The sequence below is a fragment of the Anomalospiza imberbis genome, chromosome 1 (genome assembly GCF_031753505.1).
Source record: "Anomalospiza imberbis isolate Cuckoo-Finch-1a 21T00152 chromosome 1, ASM3175350v1, whole genome shotgun sequence".
NCBI classification, from domain to species: Eukaryota; Metazoa; Chordata; class Aves; order Passeriformes; family Viduidae; genus Anomalospiza; species Anomalospiza imberbis.
The window spans coordinates 123,722,997-123,747,335 of NC_089681.1; the positions used below are offsets into that span (position 1 = coordinate 123,722,997).

The 24,339-nt window shown below is 36.4% G+C and overlaps 1 protein-coding gene across 6 annotated transcripts in view; it reads left to right on the forward strand.

The window, feature by feature from the left end:
• DGKB (diacylglycerol kinase beta) overlaps positions 1-24,339 on the forward strand; it is a 337,798-nt gene that overhangs the window by 15,047 nt on the left and 298,412 nt on the right. For all 6 annotated transcript variants that reach the window (XM_068209914.1, XM_068209905.1, XM_068209932.1 and 3 more), the window contains exon 2: positions 16,634-16,894. In XM_068209914.1, coding sequence (XP_068066015.1) covers positions 16,825-16,894 — 70 coding nt within the window. In that variant the 5' untranslated portion in view covers positions 16,634-16,824. The remainder of the gene's footprint in view (positions 1-16,633; positions 16,895-24,339) is intronic.

Genomic DNA, 24,339 nt, shown 5'->3' on the forward strand with positions numbered 1-24,339 from the left:
TACTGATGCAGAAGGTTATTGTTCTTTTGAAAGGGGTTTCAGATGACTTCATCAGGGAATTTCTGGACATGTTTCTGTATCTGTTACAAAGTAACAGATCTGGTGCAGTGTAAATAAGGATGCTATGCTGCTTTATATAAAGTATTTGTTTATATAATCAGAAATCTGAACTTTATGCACACTTTGGTGTTTTACAGAGATTTCATTTTCAAAAGTAACCAAAGAAGGAAGGTCATGGTGTTCTTGCAGCATTAAAATTTAAAGTTCTGCTTTGTGTCAGAGAAATAAGAGAGTATTTGTATTTGTGTCTCTTAGAGTAGACAATAACAGGACGTGACAATATTTTTTCCTTTATGTTCTCTAGAGCAGGTGAAGTGCATTTAAGGTATTTGGCATGGCGAAATTTGTTCACAGTGTTGACACAGGCTAAAAGAATTGTACCACTCCTTCCCCCAGTCCATGGGCTTCTGTGTGGCTGTGTCATCTGCACTGTTTGCTGAGTATCTTCTGTAAGAACTAAGATGGCACTGGTGAAATGTGAGGGTAATATTAGACTGTCAGATCCCAAACTTTTTCCTCATGGCCTTCGGGCCTCTCCAGGACTGTGGCTCCATGGCTGCTTACTTATTGTGACATGAATGATGCTGTTGGCTGCTCTGCTGCTGCCACAGCAGCACAGGGTGTTACTGATGGGGGTGTGAGTAGAAGGGAAGGGAGCCAGCAAGAATTATCTCCTGGGAAACCTGGGGCTCCCCATACAACTCCTGCATTCTGGGGATCATTACCTGCTCTGCAGCCATGGAGCTCTTTCCCATGTCTTACAGTCAGTCCATGAACCCTTCTCACCCATTTGGGAATAGATGAATGTTAAGGGCATAACTTAGTGGTAATGTTACAGCTTTCTAAAATTTTCAGAATACTTTTCATGAAAAGTATTTAAGCTAGGTATAAAAAGTTCTTGGGGACATGTTGTTCCATTTATTTTTAAGACTATCCTCCATAGAAATCACTGGAGAGTTTTTAAAACAGATGGCATGATGTGGGCCATTGTAATGCAATTTTCTTTGGAAAATTCTGTGTCTCAGGGCAAATTTACCACAAATGGAGCAATCGTGGTGTCCCATAAAAGAGAAGACATGTGTTTTTGCAACATTTGATAGATCTAAAAAGTATGCATAACTCTGCCAACTCTGCCAAGCAAGCAAGCCTGCTATTTTCAGTAAAATATTTTGGGGCTTTTGGAGTATTTTGAAAATGCTAGTACTATAACTGCTCTGACTATTCAGGAATATTTAGTACAACCAAAATTTTAAACATCAATAAATACAGTATTATCTGAAATTATGACTGTCAAGAAGACGTTTGACCTTTCTCCCCTAGAATTTTTGACAGAATAAGAATATACATTTTTTGCTAATACTGTTTACTGGAACATTATATTCCATATGTATAGATTTTAAGGCCATAAAGCAAAAGAATACTGCATAGATAACAAAATAGCAATACTACAGAGTAATCTTTCTGGTTCACAAATAATCAGTAGAAGTATTTATCTCATCTACTATCTGTGCTATCTTAGACTTAGTAATTAAATAAGCAACTCCTACAAAGGAGATCAGCTGCTTTTATTTTTAATACTTGTTATTAAAAAGGCTAGATAAAATTTGTGAATAATTAAAGTAGGGATGAAATATGCAAAAGTACATGAAATTATACTTATTTTCATTGGAATATTCCGATGTATCTATATAGAAATATTTATGTTCATAATTTCACCTGTATCATTGGTAGGTTTCTAAAATACTAACAATGACAGGATAACTGTTATGTTCAACAAACTTAGCTTGAATAAAAGTGAAAATAGGAAACAAACATATGGTGTACATATATTTACAACACTGTATTTTACAGTGAGTTTTTTAGGTATACTAAATCAATGTTTCTAATTCTTCTAAGATGCCAAAAGAAATAACTTTCTTATTTTAGTTGTGCCAATTTAAGAAATGTAAGCTAAATCTAGTGATGCAGTTTGTGCCTGGGAACCTTGAGAACTGGAAACTGCTAGCAAACATTAGACATCTATAATCATCTCTTGAATAATCTTTTGTTTTGTGTATCTAAGAAGGCCAAAATCTGAAAAAGGTTTAAATGCACTGGTTACTCCTTTGCTTCCAAAAGCAGAGGATTTGGCATTTTACAGTTTTGTATTCCAAGCATCATCGACTTTTTCATAATTTCTGTTTACTCTTCTTCTTTACATACGTATTCTTCCCTTGTGGGAAAGACAACACAGCAGTTGAGATTCAAAACAAAGTCATCTGTATTTGGTTTTGGCATATTGTTCAGAATCTCCATCTTCCTTTCCTTTTTTAAGGGCACATTTACTTGGATGAACAAGTGAATACATAGGAGAGTTTCTGGTCACTGGGGTTAGGCTTAGCCCTGGGCACCTCCCCCCAGCACCATTTTGGATAGAGCTTGGCTTGTGCTCTAAGGGATGGAGCTCCTGGAACTGGATGGGAACCATGACATTTTCTAACCAGGTCCCCAGCATGCGTGACTACAAAACCAGGACCCTGAAGCAAACCACAGTATAAACCTCAAGTAATCTAAAAAGAGCCCCAGATTTCTGGAGTGGTGCTATATTGTTGTATATATGCAGTTAAATCTGTAAATGACAAGGTTTCGTCAAAAGTATCTTCTTCCTTTGAACTACTTCATGTGTCAATTAATGGTGTATTAACTAAAGCTAGCTGTACATGAGAGACAGGGAATTTTAATTAAAGTTTTGAGGCTGGGGTAATGAAAAATCCATGATAATTTTTATAATCTGCAGCTCTACTTTAAGTTATTAAATACATTTTTTAGGCATTTAGACTTAAATTTACCAGTTCCAACTTGATATGATAGACAAAATAAAGCTGTTAAGATGTACAACTGTTCTGATTTGCATAAACTAGCACGGTGTATGTGTTTAAATATATTCAGTTACAAATCTCAGTTCAGTTCCTGACTTTTCCATACATGCTTCCTGTGTGATAGCAAGCAAATTTTTTAAGAGCAAATGCTTCAGTGTATCTGATGACTTTGAACTTCAGTAAGTAATGCCAGCTGAGATCTAGTCACTTGTTAAAATTCACCACTAGATCTGTATTAATTTTTAGGAATTTCAGTTCTTGACTTCCTTTATGTAAACTGGAATATTTCTCCTTTTTTATTTTCTAGTCCTTGTACTTAAAAGAAAGATGGTCTGTACCATTGTCCTGTCTGTGATATAGTTTCAGAATCATACAATCGTTTGGGTTGAAAAGGACCTTATAGGCCATGTAGTTTCAAATCCTCAGCCCCCCAACCACTGTTAAGGACACTGTCCACCAGACCAAGTTGCTCAAAACCCCATCCAACCTGACCCTGAATGTTTCTGGGAATGAGGCATCCATCACCTCTCTGTGCAACATGTTCCAGTGCTTCATCACTCTCATTGTAAGAAATTTCTTTCTAATAGCTAACCTAAACCCACTCTCTGTCAGTTTAAAATTCCCCTTGTCCGATCACTACCTGCACTTGTAAAAAGTGATCTTTCTTGTAGGACTCCTTTAATTACTGAAATGCTGCTGCATGGTTTTCCTGGAACCTTCTTCACCCAACAACCCCAACTTTCTCTGTCTTCATAGGAAAGGGACTCCAGCCCTCTGATCATCTTTGTGTTCCTTCTCTGGACTCACTCTGGTAGGTCCATATCCATGTCTGGGGCTTCAGATCAGGATGCAGCACTGCAGGTGGGGTCTCACCTCCCTGGCCCTGCTGGCCACGCTGCTTTGAATGCAGCCCTGGATACACTTGGCTTTGTGGGCTGCAGGTGCACATTTTTGGGTCATGTTGTACTGCTTGTCCTTGAATATCCCAAGTCTTTTCTCCCTATGGCTGCTCTCAATCCATTCTCCACCCAGCCTGTATTTGTGCTTGGAACTGCCCTGACTCCCCTCATAAGCCTTTCAAAGTCCTCCTGGATATCATTTCTCCCCTCCAGTGAGTAAATCTTATCTCAGTTTCTGCTTTTATAATACAAGCACAGAACTTCTAGTTATGTTGTTGTTATTACTTGGCATTTTTCATCTGTTCCATTGGTCTAGTCAGGTTGTAAAGAATGAGCAGAAAAATGAAGTGTGTTTAGGCACTGGATGTCAGAGTGCAGACGCTGTGGTTTGGGTCAAAAAAGTAATAGGTTCCTCAGGCTGCATAATTTCACTTGCCCAGTTCATTTTAACTCTGGGATTTCTGCCTGTGCAGTCTAAGCAGCTAAGTGTAAACAATAGTACCTCAAATTCTGAATCACAGATTTATATGGATGCTTATCACCTGAGAGTGGATCGCCTTTGTCGGTGGTGATTTTTATTTGTTTGCTTTTTCTTCTTGCAGCTAATAGTAATTTTTTCTTGGGTAGAGCACCCCATGTTGCATGACATTTCTCAAATGAGAAAACAGAGGGGCTGTCTTGATCTACTGCAAATATAAACAAAACCTCTTAGTTATGAAAGTTAATTGGGTACAGCAAAATCAGTTCTGTGATTATCCACTGGAACATATAAGCAAGTTTATTTTAAGTTAATCTTATATTTTTGAGGATGGAGGGTTTATGAGACTTTAGATGATGGTGAAGGTTCTCAGAAGGTTGTCAGAATGTTTTGTGAGGAACTATAACTTTATAATTTAAAATACAACCTTTGGAAAAAGAACTTCTTATTAATTGGTTTTAAATAACACATTTAAATGGAATATTTTTCTCTTTTTTTTTTAATGACTTGAGCTATACCAAAACGGTATAACATTAGTAAACTGAGTGACTTACAGATTACTGTAAGTGATAATAGCTGTGATATTCTTGTGATATAAAGAGGGTATAAGTAGAGCAAACACTTTTAGGCTTATTTCATATATAGAAGAATTCAGTTGTGGATATTTTAATGCAGAGCACGTGAAAGGAATGACTCAAATAACAAATCACTTAATAAAGTTAAACAGATATTGTTTACTGTGAGGGTGGTGAGGCACTGGAACTGGTGAGGCTCTGGGGACTGCCCAGAAAAGTTGTGAAGACCCCATCTGTGGATGTGTTCAAGGGCAGGTTGGATGGGGGTCTACGAAACCAGGTCTAGCGAAAGGCATCCCTGTCCTTGGCAGGGGTGTTGGAACTAGATGATCTTTAAGGCCCCTTCCAACCCAGACCATTCTGTGACTCTATGATTTCTATGAACATTGCCTGTTGGTAAGAGTAGACAACACAAGGGACTTGGAAGATCTCTTTCTTTGGAAACTTTCATGGATCGAATCAGAAAGGTAGAAAAGAGAATAATTCTTAATCCCTAAAAAATCTGCTTGTTAAAAAATTGTTTTTATATTCCTGTCTTGCAAGATTTCAATGGAATTCAAGCTCTGTAATATAAATACTTCATATGCAGCCTTCTCATAAAGCATCTAGACCTTTAGTGATGAATTTGTACGAGTAGATGGAAGAACTATTACAATAGATGCTAAGAACATACTATATAAAGCAAATATAGAGTGAAAAGGTTGAAAACCAATGCAAGATGAAATGTCACTTAACAAGATTGTGCCTATTCATATCTTACAAGTTTTTTCTTTGTAATTTCTCTTTAGTAATAGAAAGCTGAGCATAAATATTGTAGGTAATTTTGCCATACTCAGGATTACATTGAAGTTCTACAGGACCAATTTTTAAACTCTTTTAGTTGTCAGTGTAAAACAAATTTTAAACATTTCTGTTTGAGATGCCTTTGTTTCAGTGAGTAAACCTTCAGCTGCCTTAAAGTAGCTATACAGGTATGTTCTAAAAGTTAAGTTTTAGGATCATAAATTTGAAAGCAAGGGAAACAACTCAGAAGGACTTCAGCATCTGACTTGCAATGCATCAAGTGCATGTGTTCATCCCAGTGTTTCAGCTGAGAAACCAACAAAACCAGCAGAAGGGATTGCAGGCTGATGGCAGAAAGGCTTCTATAGATGTGGAATAGTGCAGTAGATACAGGTTTGCAAGTGTTTACAATTAGTGCTGCTTCTATTCGAGTTAAGAATATAAATTCATGGTAGTAGTACATCTCTAGTTAGTATTACCAGGAATGGTAGTGCTCTTACCTGATACTTCTGTTCTGTGTGGGAGTGGAGTCCAAGAGATTTAATCATGTAACTATTCCTCATATAGAAGCATAAATGTAGTGTTATCCAGTTGCCATCATTTTATTATGTTTTCTTTGTCATTGAAAAGGTATTCTTCAACAATTTAATCACAGAAACAGCAGTGAATCATTGAGTTTCTTTTTTGTTTGTGTATTTATTCTGCTTTCCTCACTTTATTACCCTTTTTGATTTCTGGCTTTTCATTAGTTATAATATTCTAATATATAAGCCATTTTGATGTAAGGCTTAAAAATATATTCAGAATAGACTAAATGTTTCATTCCTCAGTAGATGTATTTATTTATTCATTTTGAAAGAAAATGAAAGGAAATGTCTAAAACATTGTTTATGTTTTGCTTTTTAAAACTATGGTAAAAATGAATTGCACAAAAATGATTAATGTTTTAAGTGATGATGTTTATGATTCAGAAGTAAACATATAGATGATTTTTAGTTTATGGCAAATATAGTAATAGCAAAAAAAGGCAGACCTGTACTGTAAAAGTGTTCCAGTATGAAGATTATTTAGTAATCGTTTGGCTCTTGACTACAATTTGTGGGTAGGATTAAAACTCCCTTGGGCAAAATTGTGTGGGTCCCCACAGGGGAATTTCAGATGATGTGGAAACACAAGCAACAGTATTCAGCAAAGTCAGGGGAAATTGTTTCAAATTTCAAACTAAAGTCTTACTAAGCAAGTTCAGAGTTTTTTATCCAACAACTGCACTTTTAAGGCAAGTAGCTCACTGGAGTAAAATGATACTTCCACGTGTTTATCCTGTGTCTCTTTTCAGGTCTATTTAGCTGTGGTTTATTACTGTATCTAAGCAGGTTGTTCCAAGTTTTAGTCTTATAGGCAAAAGGAAATGCAATGTGGCAAAACTGTGCATTTATCTTCACAGGCTGGTGAAGACAGGCTATGCTGTTGCCCTCAAGACGTCAGGAGGGGCGAAGTCCTACCAATGTCCTCCCAGAATATATTTAGCAGTCCACAGACAAAACTAGCAAAACTCAAACCAAATCCTGAATGGCTACGTGTGTGCGTTCCAGACCTGCAATAGGATACCAGCTACCCTTTTCTCTCAAACCATATAATAATGTGCCATAATTTAAAATGTATCTTAATCTTCACTTACCTTGAAGTTTCCTGCATCTGTTCTGAAACCTGAGCAAAGTTTTTTTTCTGAAAGTTTCATGTATTAGAAAATATTTCTTTCTGCCAGCCTGACTTTTCTCCTATCTATAGAGATTCATACATGCAGTACCAGTGTCAAGGACTACTGTGTAAAAACATAAGCTAAATCTAAGGAAAATCAATTGCAACACTTAAAGAGAGAAAATAATTAAGTAGAATTCCAGAGAAAAACATTCTAGAAAAAGATAACAGAAATGCAGAGACTCTATCAAGAGAAAAAAATGTATTTAGAATGCAAGCATAATATAAGTTTGCTTAGACAAAGGATTCCCAAGGGAAAAAGGAGACAGGATCAACTCTTTTTTTCTTCTTCCCTTTGAGATGGGAAAAGCACTGAGAAACTCAAATTAACAAAAGTAAGCTTTAATATTGAAAACTGAACATCATGGAAAAAGAAAACAAATTTATATTGTATAAAACTGTAATTATGTACCTTTGTCAATTAAAAGTGAAATCAGATACCAATTTTTATTTGTTAAAAATTCCATGGGAATATTGTCACTTCTTAGCTACAAAGGATTCTGAGGTAAGTAATACACTGAAGTCAGTAGGTGGAGGACATAAATTTCACTGTTGCCTTCTCATAGCCCTCTGAAAAAAAATCAGCACAGTTAACCATGAAGATGTTGGGTTTTCCTGTCTGAAAGCTGGGGCAGTGTGTTAGAGTTCTTTACGTTTGTAAGTCTGCCTGGGGGGGATGGACAGACAGATGAACAAATGAAGGACCCCCAGTCAGAAAATGCACTTTCATCTCTGACCAGATCTCTAGAGTGTAGTTCTGCAAATGCCAGTTCTCTGTCTCAGTTTACTCAGTGGCAGTATATGAACTGCAGGGAAAACATTGAGGATATAAAAAAGAGAAGAGACTCAAGGTGTGTTTATGCTTTATGCAGAATGATGTGAGGCCAAGCTGCCTTTCATTAATGGTTTCTGCTATTGAGAACTGTGGACCTGTGACAGCCTAGACTTCTGCATCCCTTGGTCATGTGCACAAGAGGTCAGGCAGAGGTGCAGAGCTTGTTCTGGTGCTTGTGGTTCCAAGCCAACTTGGATTTTCCCTTCTGGATTTGTTTCAGCAAAACTGCCTCACTCCTGCTCTACTTCCATTCATCCACATCTCTAGTGTCAGTATGGACATGTCATCAGAACAAATTCTGGGAATAAGCAGATGGCAGTGCTCACTGATCCTTCACAAATCTAGATGTTATTGTCTTCTTAGAGCTGAATTTGAATGTGTCAGGAGTTTTCTGGGTGAATAGGGAATTGTACTTTGAGATGCTGCTGCCACCACATAGTTTACCTCAGATGCAGGTATGCGCCCTTACAGGCAAGGGGCCACCTTACTTTGATAACCCATTTGGTATCTCACTATCACTGAACTTTTTAATAGTAAAGCTAATGAAGACATACAAACCCATTTGTAGTTATCTAGAAGGCTCCACACTATCCCAGTCGAGAGTGACAGTGCACACTATTCATATCCCAGACTGCAACAATTTAATCAACTTCTCCATATAGCCCTCTTCCTAGGGGGAAAAAATAAACATTCCACATAATAGAAAACAACCTAGCATGAACTTCTCCTATGAAATTCTTTAACCTGGCTGCTAATCTATCTTTATTCTCTATACAGATTTCCTGTTGATTAAATCAGGTTCATATTTTCGCAAGTTTTTTATGAGGAATTCCATTGCCCTGATCCCAGTTGATTTTAAAATTACGCAAAGCATTTGAATGAGGACAGCAGTTAACAAATCTTTTCCTCTAGTGCTGTGGAACATTTTTGTCACAAGACTAAAGAACATCTCTTCAAAGACTTATTTCCCAGCATGAAGTAGGAATTTTTGCCCCAGGAAATGATGGATCATCAGAATTCTTCCCCAGTTGTAAATTACACTTTTCAGCTTTGCTCTCCTGTAATGTAATCACCCCTAGAGCATCTAAATATGGAGAGATTAATTAAATCCAACAATTAAGCAAAAAAAAAAAATCCCTGTATTTTACTGCCAACAAAAGTTAATTGTTAGGCAGCATTTAGAGGTTGCCCCATGAGAAGGGAATGAAAGAAAAGAGAAAGAACATGTGGCAGATAATAGTCAAAGACCTTAATCTCTGTTGATATGTGCTCAAATATTGTGGTGCTGGTTGTGGGGAGGTCTGTGTAGAGCTCATATCGAGGGAGGCACTTCTGGAGCTGGCTTTCCTGGGAAAGATGGCAGATGCATAGTTTGGAAGGCAGAGGCTGTCCTTGGGATGTTCAATCCACGATGATCTAGATTTTGGAGGAGTTTCGGTGGATATATAGAAATAGTGGTGGGTGATAGAGAAAGAATTGTATGAGAGATGAATTCATCCTCTCATGAGAGAGATTTATCTAGTGGAAAGCCTAATGTGCTGTATTTCAGAGAATTTATTATAGATTATATAGATATACCCATAAAATCCAGTGCTTTCTGTTGCAGATTGCTTTTCTCTATTTATTAAAGAATATCAGTCTAAGCTTTAGTGATTCAACCTTCTTTTAGCACTTATAATAGTCAAATAGTATATGTTTTTTTAAATTCACCAATTTCAAAATACTACCAGCTGTCTAGAAATCTTTTTGTCTGAACAGTTTATTTTCTACTTTTGTTGGGGTCAAGTTTGTCTCTCTTTTTTTTTTTCTTTTACCCCTCCTAGTTTTAATATGTTTTTAATTAGTCACTTATAAAATCAAAATGTTATTCAATGTGATAATTTAGTCATAAAAAGGGGTTTCAAATTTTAGTAGCCCTATGGAAAAGTTTTGTTTAGTCATTGATATAAAATAGTAAGAACGATAAATAACTCCTCAACTTTTCTTTTCCAGTTTTCACTTTTTAAATCTGTTTTTGTAAAATTGTTACTGAGACATTTTTAGCATTGGGAACAGTTCCATGACTCTCATTTGGAGGAGATTTTTGAATTATGTCATACTTCTCTCATAAGCATAAAATAAATTCCAGTGTTTTTTTTTTTTTTTTTTTTTTTTTTTTTTTTTTTTTTAGTTTGTTCAGCTGTATTATTTAAAGAAAGAAAAAAAGCCTTTATATACTTTTAATGAATCAGCAGAAATGTTGTGGTATTTCCTTGTCCCAGATTCTCCTCAGGATTCATTTATTTCAATATTTCTTTTAGTGAAGAAACACTGAGAAATTTGAATATAGTTCTTCTGACTTGGTAGGTAATTAATGTAACAACCTGGAAATAGCAAGCCTAGCAGTTGTAAAATTTAACATCAATCAGAAGTTGCTTTTAACGAATTCATATGATGAAGTTAAGGTACATGGAGAGTGTCCTGGTTTTGGCTAGGATAGAGTTAGTTTTAAACTTAGTAGCTGGTACAGAGCTGTGTTTTGGATTTACTATGAGAATTGTGCTGATAACAGTGTGTTTAGTTGTTGCTAAGTAGTGCTTACCCTAAGTCAAGGATTTTTCAGTTTCCCATGCTCTGCCAGTGAGGAGCTGCACAAGGAGCACGGAGGGAGCATAGCCAGGGCAGCTGGCCAAAGGGATATTCCATATCATGGAATGTCATGCTGAGGGTATAAACTGGGAGGAATTGGCTGATTGCTGCTCAGGAGAGGCCAGTTGCTTCTCAGGTGAGCAATTGTATTGTGCATCACTTGTTTCTCTTGGGTTTTGTTCCACACTCTCCTTTTGGTATCTTCCGTTTTTCTAACAATATTATTCTTAACAACTTTGCTTCAATTATTAAACTGCTTTTAAATGAATCCCAACTGTAATGTTGCTGTCTTGCATTCTGATTGTTTTTTTAGCAGTGCTCCATTTTTGTTGCTATTTTTCCCTGTCACAAACTGTAGTATTGATGAAATGTTTTCACAAAGATTCAAGTATTCTGCTTAGCATGCCACAATAGGGTTTGTTCTATATTGCTTCTTAGTGTTTGCTGATATAGTCCATATAAATAATTCAAGAAAGTGAATTTGAGTAATTGCTTCTCTGAGGAATACAGTCCATATCTTTTGTATTAAAATTTAAACGGAAGTTTTTACATGTCCCAGACTAGTACACCTGGGAATAAAGTAGTCAGTAGAACAAGTGTGGTTTTGAGTTGTGCTGGTCACTTCTTTAAAGGGAGAGATTTTCAGCTTGATACAGAAACTATCACTGATTTCAGTGTGTCAGTGTTTATAGTTTATATTTCAGAATTGCATTCTGAAATACAATTCTGAAATACAGAATTGTATTTACATCAGTAAACATCCTTTACTAAATTGAAGGAAAAACAAGTGTACCACTAAAAAGACTCTATACCAAATTCAGTGCAAGGGATGTTTTTTATGTAAAATAAGTGATTTATGTATTAAAAAAAAACTGTTGTGTTTTGTTACGTGGCTTCATTTTTTTCATTCATGCCATTAATCTGGCAGCAATTATAAGTAATTACATTACTTCTGTATTTGAAAGTAAAGAAACCAGAATGGTGATTAGCAGATATTTAAGTTGGATTTCTATTTCTTGGCCATCAAACTCTTCATACTAAACTTTAAACCATGCAAATTTGGAGTATATCTGACATTAGAGGCATTGTTCTCTAAAAAGTGTAAATTTAATTGCAGGAACACCTACACATGTCTTGTATACCTATGATGCCTGAATTTCCAGGCAAGAAATCAATGATTGTTAGCATGTTTTGGGTTTTTTTGAAGAACAGAGAAAAATTTCAGGCAGACATGTAAGCTTGTGTTGTCTGACATGTAAAAATTCTTCTTTGGAAAATCCATGATGTCACCCACACTGAAAATCACAGGCTCTAGCTAACCATGGTGAAAGTGTAGGACCCCACTGAAGGAAACACCAAGTACATTCTTTACAGAAGAGTTTTTGATAGGCATAATTGCTGCAGCCTCCATAGCAATTAAAGTATAAAATGTTCTGTGTTATTTATTCCTATTGTTCAGGCAAAAATCATGAATCAGTCCTGTGGAAAACTGGAGTTTCTGTAGAAGTAAACTTGCTATATCTTTACCTGTGCCCAGTTCATGGAGTAACTGGCAGTTGTTGAACATGTGTGGGAGATGGACATTATGGAAGGGCTGGTGGAAAGCAAAAGATGGCTGAGCAAGTCCAAGAGCCTGTTTCTAGGCTGTTCTAAATGTTCCTGTTATGGTAAACAGAAATAAGTCCCCTAAGCCATGCATTAAGATGAGTGTTGTGCTGTCAGACATGGCTGTGAGGTTGGACCTCAAAAGAAGCTCCCCTGCCTTTCAGGGAGTTGTGTTGGATTGGTTGAGAACCTGGATGTGTCTCCATGGGCCGAAGTTCAAAATTGGTGTTGTTGATCAGTTTTGTGGGACTGATGCATTTTATTTTGCCCTTAATACTCTCCAAAAACTCATCTTTCCTTGTGGAGAGGACTGGATGAGGTGCAATAAGCTTGAGTCGTGAGGTTGGCATATGGGGAATTTGCCTCTATATTTTTTTCCTCCATCATATATTCATTTTTCTTTTCTCAGCCAGGCTTCTGTAGAGCAGCTGAGGATTTAGGTGACATGGGGAATTCCTGGAAATCTAAGTTGGTTAGCAGTGTTGGCTGAAGGCTAAGTAATTTGATTTGTATAGCTTTTAACAAAGCTTTGCTTCCTAGTTTGGATATGTGGCCTGGTAGGAATCCTGACAACACTTAATAAACTTTCAAATCCAGAAAGGAAAACATGTTATAAAAAGGAGAGTGGAGTTCTAAGATTTATCATAGTCAATGGCTAGAGAAGGAAGATTTTTTTTTCTAATTCTTTTTGTGATTAAATGAATGGTTTGTTAATGTCATGTTTCTAGTTTCTCTTATTTGTAAGGCCTGCTTTGTGTCTGGCTGAGAGGGCTGTGAATCTTGCCTAAGTGTATATATTAACAAAATGTATGCATGAATCTGAGTTGCCCAGAATAGGTCAAACTCTTAGAGGATTGCTGGAAAATTCCTACCTGACATTGTATGTATTTTCACTGTATACTGTGTTGAATTCTTCAATGAAATTTATCTCTGCATGAACAGGTCAGATCACTGTGTGATTGTTTAGAGCTGCTGATCTTTATTTTGCCTACCAGCAAGCACATTTGATTATTGTTGTAGTTCAATATTCTTTTTTTCCTATGTGATAGTATTATTTTTAATACTACTTTCCTCTTCATATACTTATCTATAGGTTTCTCACTGCGTAGCCTTCCTGAAGTACTTGATGAGCATTAAAATAAAATGTAAATAAGTGATTTTATATTAAATGCATCTGAAAAAGATAATACAAACAAGCTAATATTTTATTTTACAGAAATTTTGATATTTGAATATATATAGGTTATCTTCCAGTGTATACCTTAACAAATAATACAGATACGCATTGATGGCTTTTGTCATCAGCATCTGTATGCTGTTTGTTTTCTTATAACTACAATATTATCTACATAAAATGGGAAAATGTCACTCTAAAAGGTTTAACTGTGAAAAGCTAAGTGATGCAGGGATCTTTCCTTGTTTAGGACTCTGTTGCAGAAGAACCTAACAGTAACAGGAAACTGAAGAACAGAAGTACCTAGAAGGTTCTTGTTCCTTGTGGTGAAATCTTCCCCATTATATGTCTATGTATTTCTGCATCACATACACTGAGGTGGAGTCAGGACCTGGCTGCAGTCTGAAGACCATTGAGCCACCCTCAGAGGACTGCCTATCTCCCCTTTCCTGTTCCCAGATTACACTGGGATTAATTAGATTAATTAGATCCACTCTGTCCTCCACAGGCTTCCCTTTCAAAGGACAGAACTTGCATTTGAGAGTTATCCAGAATAAAAATATAACCTTGAATTCTGTTGTATGTTCCATGATTGCTGCTGTAGGCACAAACTACATCTTCTTTCCTGTGAGCTGCCGTGTCCATACTACATTTTTTCCATTGCTGCCATCTCATTCAGGACATGTATGTTTTGTTACAACTCTGATTCTAGACTGTAGAGCCTGGGTGTCTGTTGTGGGGAAAGGATATCAGAGTTGGTAATTTTTGGTGTTTTCCCTTCTGATGAACTGTGTATGAAACAAACTTTGTAGACAGTGGTCAACTAAAGGTATTACATATTAATAGATTGATCAGACCAGAGTGCACAGCATCATTACCTTGCTAGCTGTAGTAATTCTAATGGTAAGCTGTTTATCACAAATATGCATACTAAATAATCAAGATAATCTCTAACTTTACAGTATTCAGCAATGTTAGTTTTTGTAGGTAATGAAGCTAGTGTAGTTAAGGATGATAAAAGTAGTAAAACTGGATGAAATTATGGTAGAAAATTTTGGTTATGTTAAATCAGTTATGCAAATAAAATTTAAAAAATAAATAAAATCGAATCAGTTGCCATGATTATAAAAAATATAAACCTACCTGAAGGTACAAAACTGTCTTCAATACAATCTAATCAACTCCAGAAATGAAACATCTCTAATTTGATTAAAATGACCCAATTGACCGTAGTTGTTTTTTCTTGAGATCAATAAATGTATTGAAGTCCACAAGACGGAATGATTTTTTTTTTCTTTCTAAATAGCACGTTTAGCTTTTGTAGTTTCTGACCTTTTTCAGGCACTGACATTGATTCAGAGATGTGAGGGCTGATGCGCCTTGTACTTGACCAGTTTTATTCACATTAATGTTACATTTTTCATCCCAATCTCCATGCTCCTGTTAGTTTTTTTTTATTTTTTCAGTTATATTATACAATTATATATTCAGTCAGATTCTAGATCTTCCAACTCATCCTAGTTTTTTTTCTAACAGAGGATAAATTTTCTGGTACAAATTTTTAAAAGGCAAGACAGCTGTTACTGTACTTAGACCCTTGGTCATGGTATAGTCCATGCATTCAAATCATTCACAAGGAAGAGTCTGAGAGCAATGAAAGCTCTGGGACTGAGGTGTCTTCCTTAGTGTCTGCATGAATTTCTTTGTCCAGTGATGACACTCATATATATAAAACAGGAAAAAGAAAAAGGTGTTGTCTGATTGGGTTAATGTGGGTTTTTTTATCCCATGCTTTTGTTCCTAGTATTTTTTTTTCTTTCTTTCCTTTCATGACTCCTTTTTCTATTCCTTCTTAGCTACCAACATCTCCCTCCTTAGCACTCATTCCATTGCTGTATTAGTCTCTTTTTGTCTGAATTTTTTGTTTGCTTTTTCTCATTTAACCCTTATAAATGATACATTGCTAGACATAGGAGGAGATTCCACTTACAGTCTAAAATTAGCTTTCTAGTCTAAAGTGGTCTTCTAGGCAACCCCTGTAATCAATAAAAGATAAATACCACAGAGGGCAATTCATCACACTTTAAGCTTATGTTGAAACTGGAAGGATTAATTGCTGCCTGGGCCACCTGTCTCTTTGTGATGATTAAAGGCAGCGCCTGAGATGACAATCTCAAATGAGGTACCTGGCTCTCAGATGGCTAAAATTAGATGAAAAGTAGCCTACCTGATGTTCCAGGAGTGGTGTTGATAATGCATTGCTGTCAGAGGGTCTGTTCTACAGTGGTAGAAACTGCAGAAAATTGGGATGAGAAGGCACGCACAGTCTGATTTTTTTTTTTTATTTTTTTTTTCCCTGACTTGATTTGTGATGGTACCAACAGTTGTATTTGATTTTCACTAGTGACCAGCAAAGCTGTGATGTTCTAGAAATCAAACCCTTACTTTTGTTAGAATAGTTAATATTTGTATAGCTCTTATGTGAACCTCTCAGCAAACTGCAGAATCCATTTCATTTTGGCATGGAAAGCTAGAAGCTTTGTAGCATTTCTGACAAGGCCATGCAGTGCTGTATAACAACATAACTGGGTACAAATCCAGTTGCAGCAATTCAATTTTAAAATCATAAGGAACTAAGTTTACTGATAAGATAGTATCGACTATTTCAGTGGCTGTTACTAAATCAAGAACATCTCTATAAAATGTGTCCAGATATATTTGATCATAAACTGTTGATAATTTTTAATGAATTCTGAACATAAGCATTTGGAATTTAAAAAAATAGTTTGGAAATACATATAAAATTATTTACAGACAAATACGGTATGGGAATATTTTGAGCAAATCTGTATATGAGAAAATATTTATTAGTTACAAGTATTCCCATAGGAAAACTGGTATATCGTGGTATTTAATATTTTGTATTTCATTCTGGTATATTTGGTATTTATTCTGTATTTAATATTTGCTCTTTTAACAGTGCTGTAACTCACCACTGAATCAACGCATTTGGAACAGTTCATAGCATCAAAAACTTCATCCACATCGACTGATGCCATCTCGGCACTCTGCAGACACTGTGAACTGAAGTTAAAGTTTTTTATGGGGTTTATAACACCTGAGTCAAAAGGAATATTCTTCTGATATACAAGGAGGACTCTTACTGCCAGTATGACGAGCCAGGAGAAGTGGGTTAACCTTAGCCCTGGAGAGTTCTCTCAGCTTCAGAAATACGCAGAATGTAAGTAATTAAAAAAATATTTAATTTTATGGCTAAAAAACACCTAGGAGTATTTTGAATGTAGAATATAAAATTTGTATTATTGATACTATTCACAGCTTAGAAAGAACAAACCCAGGTTTTATATTGATGATGCCTTGCTTTACAAGACCATTGGGAAGAAAACTCTCTATTTCACATTTTTTATATGCATAATCTTGTTTGTTTGAAATTACATCACCAAATAAACAGTAAACATAAAAGAGCAGTTTAAAAAAAATCACTTTCGGAAATATTTACTACTTCTTGGAAAAATATTTTCAAGTTATTTTTCTTTTTTTTCAATATCTGAATTTGAAGATTTGTAATAGAGATAAAAAGTTGTGTGTTGTTTTTTTTCCATGCATTCTTATAACTTAAGCCTCACTGCAATGTTTGCCAAAACATTTGCCTTCCTTATGGGAAAAAAAAAGGCATTTAAGATATTTCGTTACTTTTGGCTTCTGTTTGCTTTTCCAGCACTTCTTGCACACACAGTAGTTCAGAGCCATTGTTTTAGTAGAACTGTTGATGTCAGGGAAATTGCTTGAATATGTTTGTGTTCAGGTTTGTGTGTGTATGTTAAAGAAAAATATATTTTCTTTCAAGCTTCCTCTGCTCCTCTGTAATGAAAAGTTGCTGGTTTTTTGGAAATGTGAAATATGACACATTTTTCTGTCAATAGTTCAATTTCTGAAGCAATTAGGAAAAAAATGTTAATATGTAATTTTTGTGTATAATGCTAAAGGAATAAACCCCAGATATGGACTTCAATTTGAATTTCTGGGCTGTCCAGTTTAATTTAACTAAAGGACTGAGTAACTATATCTTTAATTGTGTGATCTAAGATTTAAAAATGCAATTTAAAACCAAATTGGAACTAATATTTTTGACTTTTATTTATATTTTTATGTAACATGGCAAGATAAAAAAAGATTGTGACAGCAGGTATATTTACTTATTACTAAATAATAATTATACAGAAATTTGTAAAGATTGAGTATATAATTGTGTTGCTGTTTCATTGTTGAACTTGGAAAGGCAATGAACTGAAAATCACCAAATTTCATTTGGTGACTTGGTAGAGATTGATTCACTTAAAAAAAAAAAATTAATAAAAAAACCCAAAACAACCAAAGTCCTCTGTTAAAAGTCCTTACCCAGGTGATCAGGGTGTCAGAAAGTGACACTGTGGCGAGGTTTGACTTTGGGGCTGGTGATGATGAGCACCCAGCTGTGCCTTGTGCTAAGGAGTGGGTTTCACTGCAGGACTTTGGAATAAGTAGGGAATTCATAGAGAAGTGATTTGTTTTGCATTTAGCCTCTAATATGCAGGCTTGTCATTTGCTCTGCCTTTCAGTTTGGTGTAGAGATTTTACTTCATGTTACCTAAATTACAACATTATTTTAACTATGGAAGTTTTAACTTTCTTGAATTAAAAAAAAAAAAACTACAGCATTTATAAATTCTACTTTATTTTGCATCAAGCTGTAGTACTAGAGTACTAGAACAAAGAGTATAGTCTACCAAAAACCCATCTGCCTTGGATCATACTCCTAGTGGCTGATAGTCACTTCTGCCTAATAAGATCACTGGCAATCAATATTACTTTTATACAGCTGTGGTGGGTTGATTGTGGCAGGATGCCAGTTGCTCACCAAACTGTTCTATCACTCCTTGCTCTCTTCCCACGTTCTGAGGTGGGGTGCATCCATGGGAGACAGTCCTCCACAAACTTCTTCAGTGTGGGCCTTTCCCCTGGGTGCAGTTTTTTGTTGATACAGAACAGATACTGTTAGCTGGTGAATGGGAAGAGGGGATGTGCTGAGCTGCCTTGAAATAGAACCAGTAGGAAGTTCTTAAGTACAGAAGGATTTCAATTTCTGCCTTTCTTTGGAGCCTAAGTAAATTTGGTTAAGAAAGTTTGCTCATCCATTTTAGGCACTTCATATGTCTATTTATGCAGAAAGCATTCTCTTTAAAATGCATTTGCTGATGTTTTGCATATTGACTTTTGATCAGGAGAAAACTCCTTGCACAGTTCCCTTTTTGAGCTGAATCTTCTCAGCCTAAGCTGGCTACAGAGTGAGACAATGTTTAACTTGGGTGACAGCCTCTGGCCAGGGCTCAAGCACACACCACCTCTCAAGTCTGAAAGCCTTAGTTTGGATCCTGTATAGGAAGGGGTGACACTGTTCTGCTGCACAGCAGGGCACACTTGGAGGAGTGAGGGATTTGGGTTTGAGTCTTTTGAGTTTGAAGGTCAGTCTGAAACCATGTCCTTGATCTTTCCCCTATCTGGAAAGCAAGCCTGTCTCATCTCTGCCTGTTTTATGAAGAAAATTTGCTGCCAAACTTTCCTGAAATCAGACACACCTGCAAGTGTTAAAATTTCCAAGAAAAATGGAGGAATGGGTCCACACAGATTGTAAGAGACATTAAGTGCCTTTTCTTATCTTTAAGAAGAAATAGAGCTCAAGTGGCACCTAAATGAGCTGCTTCTCTTGGCATCAATTGACTTCAGTCATGCAGAGAAAATCTCAAACTATATTTAGATACAGACTGCACAGATAATAAGTACATCCAGAGTTGAGTCATATGTGCATATATAACTCATATAAGTGTGGACATTATAGATCCAACTGTCTTGGACATAGAGCATAAATTCCCTTTGTAGTTACCAAAGTAGGTGTGTGGATCTTTCACAATATAAAGCCCTTTAAATTACTCCTATAGATTCTAGTGCTCTGAGAAGGACATGTGCTTTTCATTTACTGACTGAAAGACACTTTGCTCTAGTTCAGGGTAGTTCTTCTTTTTATTAATCTTCTGTGAGCTTGATGATAGTCTGTCTACTCTGGCAAGTACTGTTAAGCAAGGTCTGCTCTTAGCTCTGTGTGCAGCTGCTGTCCTTGTAATCACTTTGAGAAGTTTCTACCACATCTTGTCTGCCTGTTTTCTTCACATAGTTATGGGATGATTCAGTGCTTTATCCAACTGTACTGTTTGGTGAACCCAAACCCTGAATGCAAAATTTCTTCCTTGAATATGTAATAGCTTTTCTCAATTTCCATAAAAATATCTGAACAGCAAAGGAGAATAAGTTCTCCATTACTTGTTCCTAATCAAAAATATTTCCGTCTAAGCAACACTCAGAACTTCATAGTAAGTGAATATCTTGCTGTAAATTAATCCAAGGAGTATCTGTTATTTTTTCTTACTGAATTATTTTTGAGCTCAAGTCAACGGAATTTTATGCTTTCATCGTAGGACCCTTCTTTGTCTGCCTGCCATATCAAATAATTTGGGGCTTCAATGAATTTTTGGAACAGTTTAAATATTACTTAACAAAAAAAATATTTCTGAAGTCTAAAGAGTGTATTACCTAATACTTGGTACTTTGCAGTTAACATGCATATGTGTGGTTTTGGAAGAATAATTATTTCGAAAGACACTTCCTCTATGTCCTTCTTCCCAGTCAAATTAAAAATCTCCTCTCTTCTCTTGTTCCAAAGATAGAATAGTAGAACACGTTTTGCATTACGTCTTTGCCTGGTTTCAAATTGCCTCAGAAGAATAGGTGAAAAGAAAAAAAAACCAAAAAACCCTGGGATAACTGGTGTGGTTATTATATAATAGTGATAATAATGACAACAATAATAATGTAGCCCACACTAAATCCTGAGGAAATAAATACACTTGAGAGAAAAAAATTTTTTCTCCTTTAGATTTCATAATCAGTGCGGGCTGTGGGAGGGCAAGGTGAAAAGATATAGGGATTTTTCTGCATAAAACTGTCATTGCATAGAGTAAGTTACGTACAAGATGTTTCAGGCAGAAGCAGTTTCTTCTGAACTATATGGTACCAGATATGTATTTGTAAGTTGTATGGGGAGCAGCTGAGGGAGCTAGGGTGGTTCAGCCTGAAGAAAAGGAGGCCCAGAGGTGATCTTATCACTCCCTTCAGCTTCTTGAAAGGAGGTGGTAGTCAGGTGAGTGTCACTATAGGACATGAGAAAGCATGATGCCAGCCGCTGCTATTGTCAAGGTAAAAAGGCTAGTTTATTTTTTCTGACTCCAGCATTTATAGTTTTCCAAAGGTGACAGTGGATTGGAGGGTGAACGTGTCACCTCTCCAATGTCACTGGATGAACTACCAGTCCATCAAATTTCTCCGCCTCTATGAAGGAATGCAAAAACAATAAGTTATTTACATGAAGTGTGTGGGAAAGTTTGCTACAAGAATGTAAACAAGGCTTTAGAAGATCTTTAAAAATCAGGGTGACAGGTGAGGTTTGTCCTCTTCTCCCAGGCAACCAGCAATAGAACAAAAGCTGTCAGTCAGTAGGCCAAAAGCTTAAAAGTCTTAAGCTGCACCATGGGAGTTTCAGGTTGAACATCAGGTTTTCCTCCTGGGAAGGGTTGTTAAACATTGGAACAGACTGCCCAGGGCAGTAGTGGAATCACCACACCTGAACTGTTCAAGGAATGAATGGATGTGGCACTTAGTGCAATGGTCTGGTTGACAAGATGGTGATGAGTCAAAGATGGGACTTGATGATCTTGACATCTTTTTCAACCTAAATGATTCTGTGATTCACTGATATTGCCATTCTGTACTACTCCAAACAGGAGCCTGAACTGTAAGGGCATTAGAGAGAAGCAATATAAATAGCTTCATTATGATTATTGTCTGTATGGTAAATTGGATTAGTTTGGACAGGATTTTTTTAAAAACCTTTTTATTAAATGAATTTTGTGTCTCCTTTTTATTAAACAAAGTTTTATGGCTGTTGTAGTCCAAATTATATGTTAAAAGGAGCTTAGAGGATCCTGCTCCAAAAGCAAGTGTGGAAATATCGAAGGGATTTGAAACAGTTAAAACAAGACTATTTCATGAGTCAGCTAAGCATTAAAAAAGGAAAAAAAAAAATAAAAAAAGGAAGCTCTTCCTTCAGGAGGCGGAGAAAAAGACCTCTGAGCTCTGACAGCATGTGCACTCTGGGGAAATAGCTTGGTTTTCTCCTTTTGAGTTTGTCAACAAAACGTGCCCTGAGGAAAAGCCTGAAAAAAACCCCTTTTTTGCAGAACTTTTGGCAGTGATTTTTTCCCAGGCTGGTGGAGGAAAACTTGAGCAGACTGTCACAGACTGAAGATAGAAATAGATGTTGGAGTGCTACTGAATTGACTGTGAGAACAGAAACAGTATCAGCAGCTGCAGCGTCTTTTGATGTAGCATCAATAGCTGCTGCAAGAACTAGAAAATGAAACAATTTTATAGGGGAACAGGAAGGAGGAATTTGTGAAAAAAAGATCACTGAAGAAAATTGGAAGATCAGCAAAAGTTTTGGTTCAAAGTTAAGTTGTCAGAGACTCTTGAGTGGGCTTAGCTCTGTGGTCTTCACAGAGGGAAATATTATATTTTACAATGGGTATAAATTATAATGTTCAGGGAACTTCATATATGTGGCAGCTGGTTACCAGCAGCTATGGGCTATTACACAATTCCTCAGAGGATCCCAGGTTTCTAGTGCCACATGGAATTGTGCTAATTCTAATGAGGGAATGGATCTCATCAAATACAACTGGGGGGAAAAAACAGCTATTTTTGACTGTGTGGCAAGTGGAGAGAGAATATTACTGGTGATTACTGAAAATAGTTTTACCCCAAGTATTGGATTTTAGGATTATAGTGTTTCTGCTGCTATTAGTAAAGTAGAGGTAGGTGATTAGGTTCTCAAAAAGTTTGGATTTGACAGAATCTGTTAGACTGGCTGAAGGGTGCAGTCTGCCAGCTCTGCCTGTACAATATCCCACGCACTTGGGAAGACTTCATGGAGAATGATAATGGGTCTAGTGAGAGATCCAGTCTTTGCATTCAAGACCTGTTGGGGGTAGAATGGCCAGAAAAAGGGACCAGTTGATAATTTTTAGAGACTGTATCCTTATCCTAAATCTGTGATTGGGAACTAAAATCTAAGTAGGAGAAAATGGAGTGGAGAAAACTACTCAATGGTTTGGTGGGGCACGTATTTTAGTTCTCCTAAGAGGTGAACTATGCATATTGATATAACACTGTAAGTTTTTTCTTCAGATCTGTGAATTGAAATCCTTTGTGCACATTCCTGTGTTGCACCAATTTAGAGAAAATGGGTTAGGGATGTTACATATTTTTTATTTACGCTCTAGTCAGATTTACTCTTAGAAAGCCCTGAACTCTGTCCAAAGGGAAGGCTGTTACATAAAGTCTTCACTAATGAGGATATTAGATCTGACTTTGACTTCTGTTAGACTGAAATCCAGAATAGAGAAGATACAAAGTTGTGAGTTTATTTTTCATTTGACCAGTCATAGCTGACTTGACCTCTGAAGATCATACCATAGATAAAGTTGTGGGATATTGAAAAATGGGCACCAATATCATCTGCAGAAATATTAGTGGATTTCTTTCCTTCCTCTAATGAGGCTTTCTGTGTTAAGTCTTGAAGAGAATGTAAGATAGGAATGATGAGTTGAGCATTTCTGAAGAAAAAAAAAAACCTGATAAACATGCAATAATACAATATGGTCTGGATCTTTGAGGTGGGCGTTCTAATGAGATAAAATACTTAGTGTTTCTGCCATGATAAATGCCAGTGGTGTCTAGCAGTTGTGTTTTTAACCAAACAGAAGCTGATCAATTCTCCAGTTAGCCTGTCAATGGTAAACAGTATAATATTGACTCTGTTCACAATTCTGAGTAAGGAGGAACCTTTTTATGTCTGTCAGGTGGGACACTTGTGTATGCAGAGCTTGTTTCCTGTGTTCCACTGCTTCCACTGAAGAAGGGCATCCAACTTGTTTCAGGTATAAACTGTTTAGAGAAAGGAAAAACTATTGAGGGAAAGGAGCAATGTAGAAGGGTTCTGAACTCTTTGCTCTGGTTAAAGGGACTATGAAATTATTCAGGAGTTTCTTTATTTTGTGAGAAAGGCAGATGCGCTTAAGTACCTTTTTGTCCCTCTCAGACTGCTATATGTTCTAGTTTGAAGTATTCCTTTAGGAAATACTGGCTTTCATAGAACTTTAAATGGTACATAGTAACAGCACAAAGTAGTCACAATGAGTGACTTGGAGTACCTTACTACAGTATTATGTTCATGTCTTAGCTAATTACAGGGATCCTCTCCTGTCTTTTAACTGCAAGAAACTTCAGATGTCAGCAGCAGCAAGACATGTTTTATGAGCAGAAAATAGTGAATTTATAATTGTTACTATCAGCTGGTAAAATTGGGACAAATCTCCTGTTTATTACTCTACCAGAATCATAGAATTGTAAAGGCTGGAAAAGATTCTCTTCCTCTGCAGAACAGAAGATGCTCTTGGAGTATCTGATTTGTTCAAGAGTTCCAATTAAAGGGATTATAGTCAGCAAAATCCAAAACTA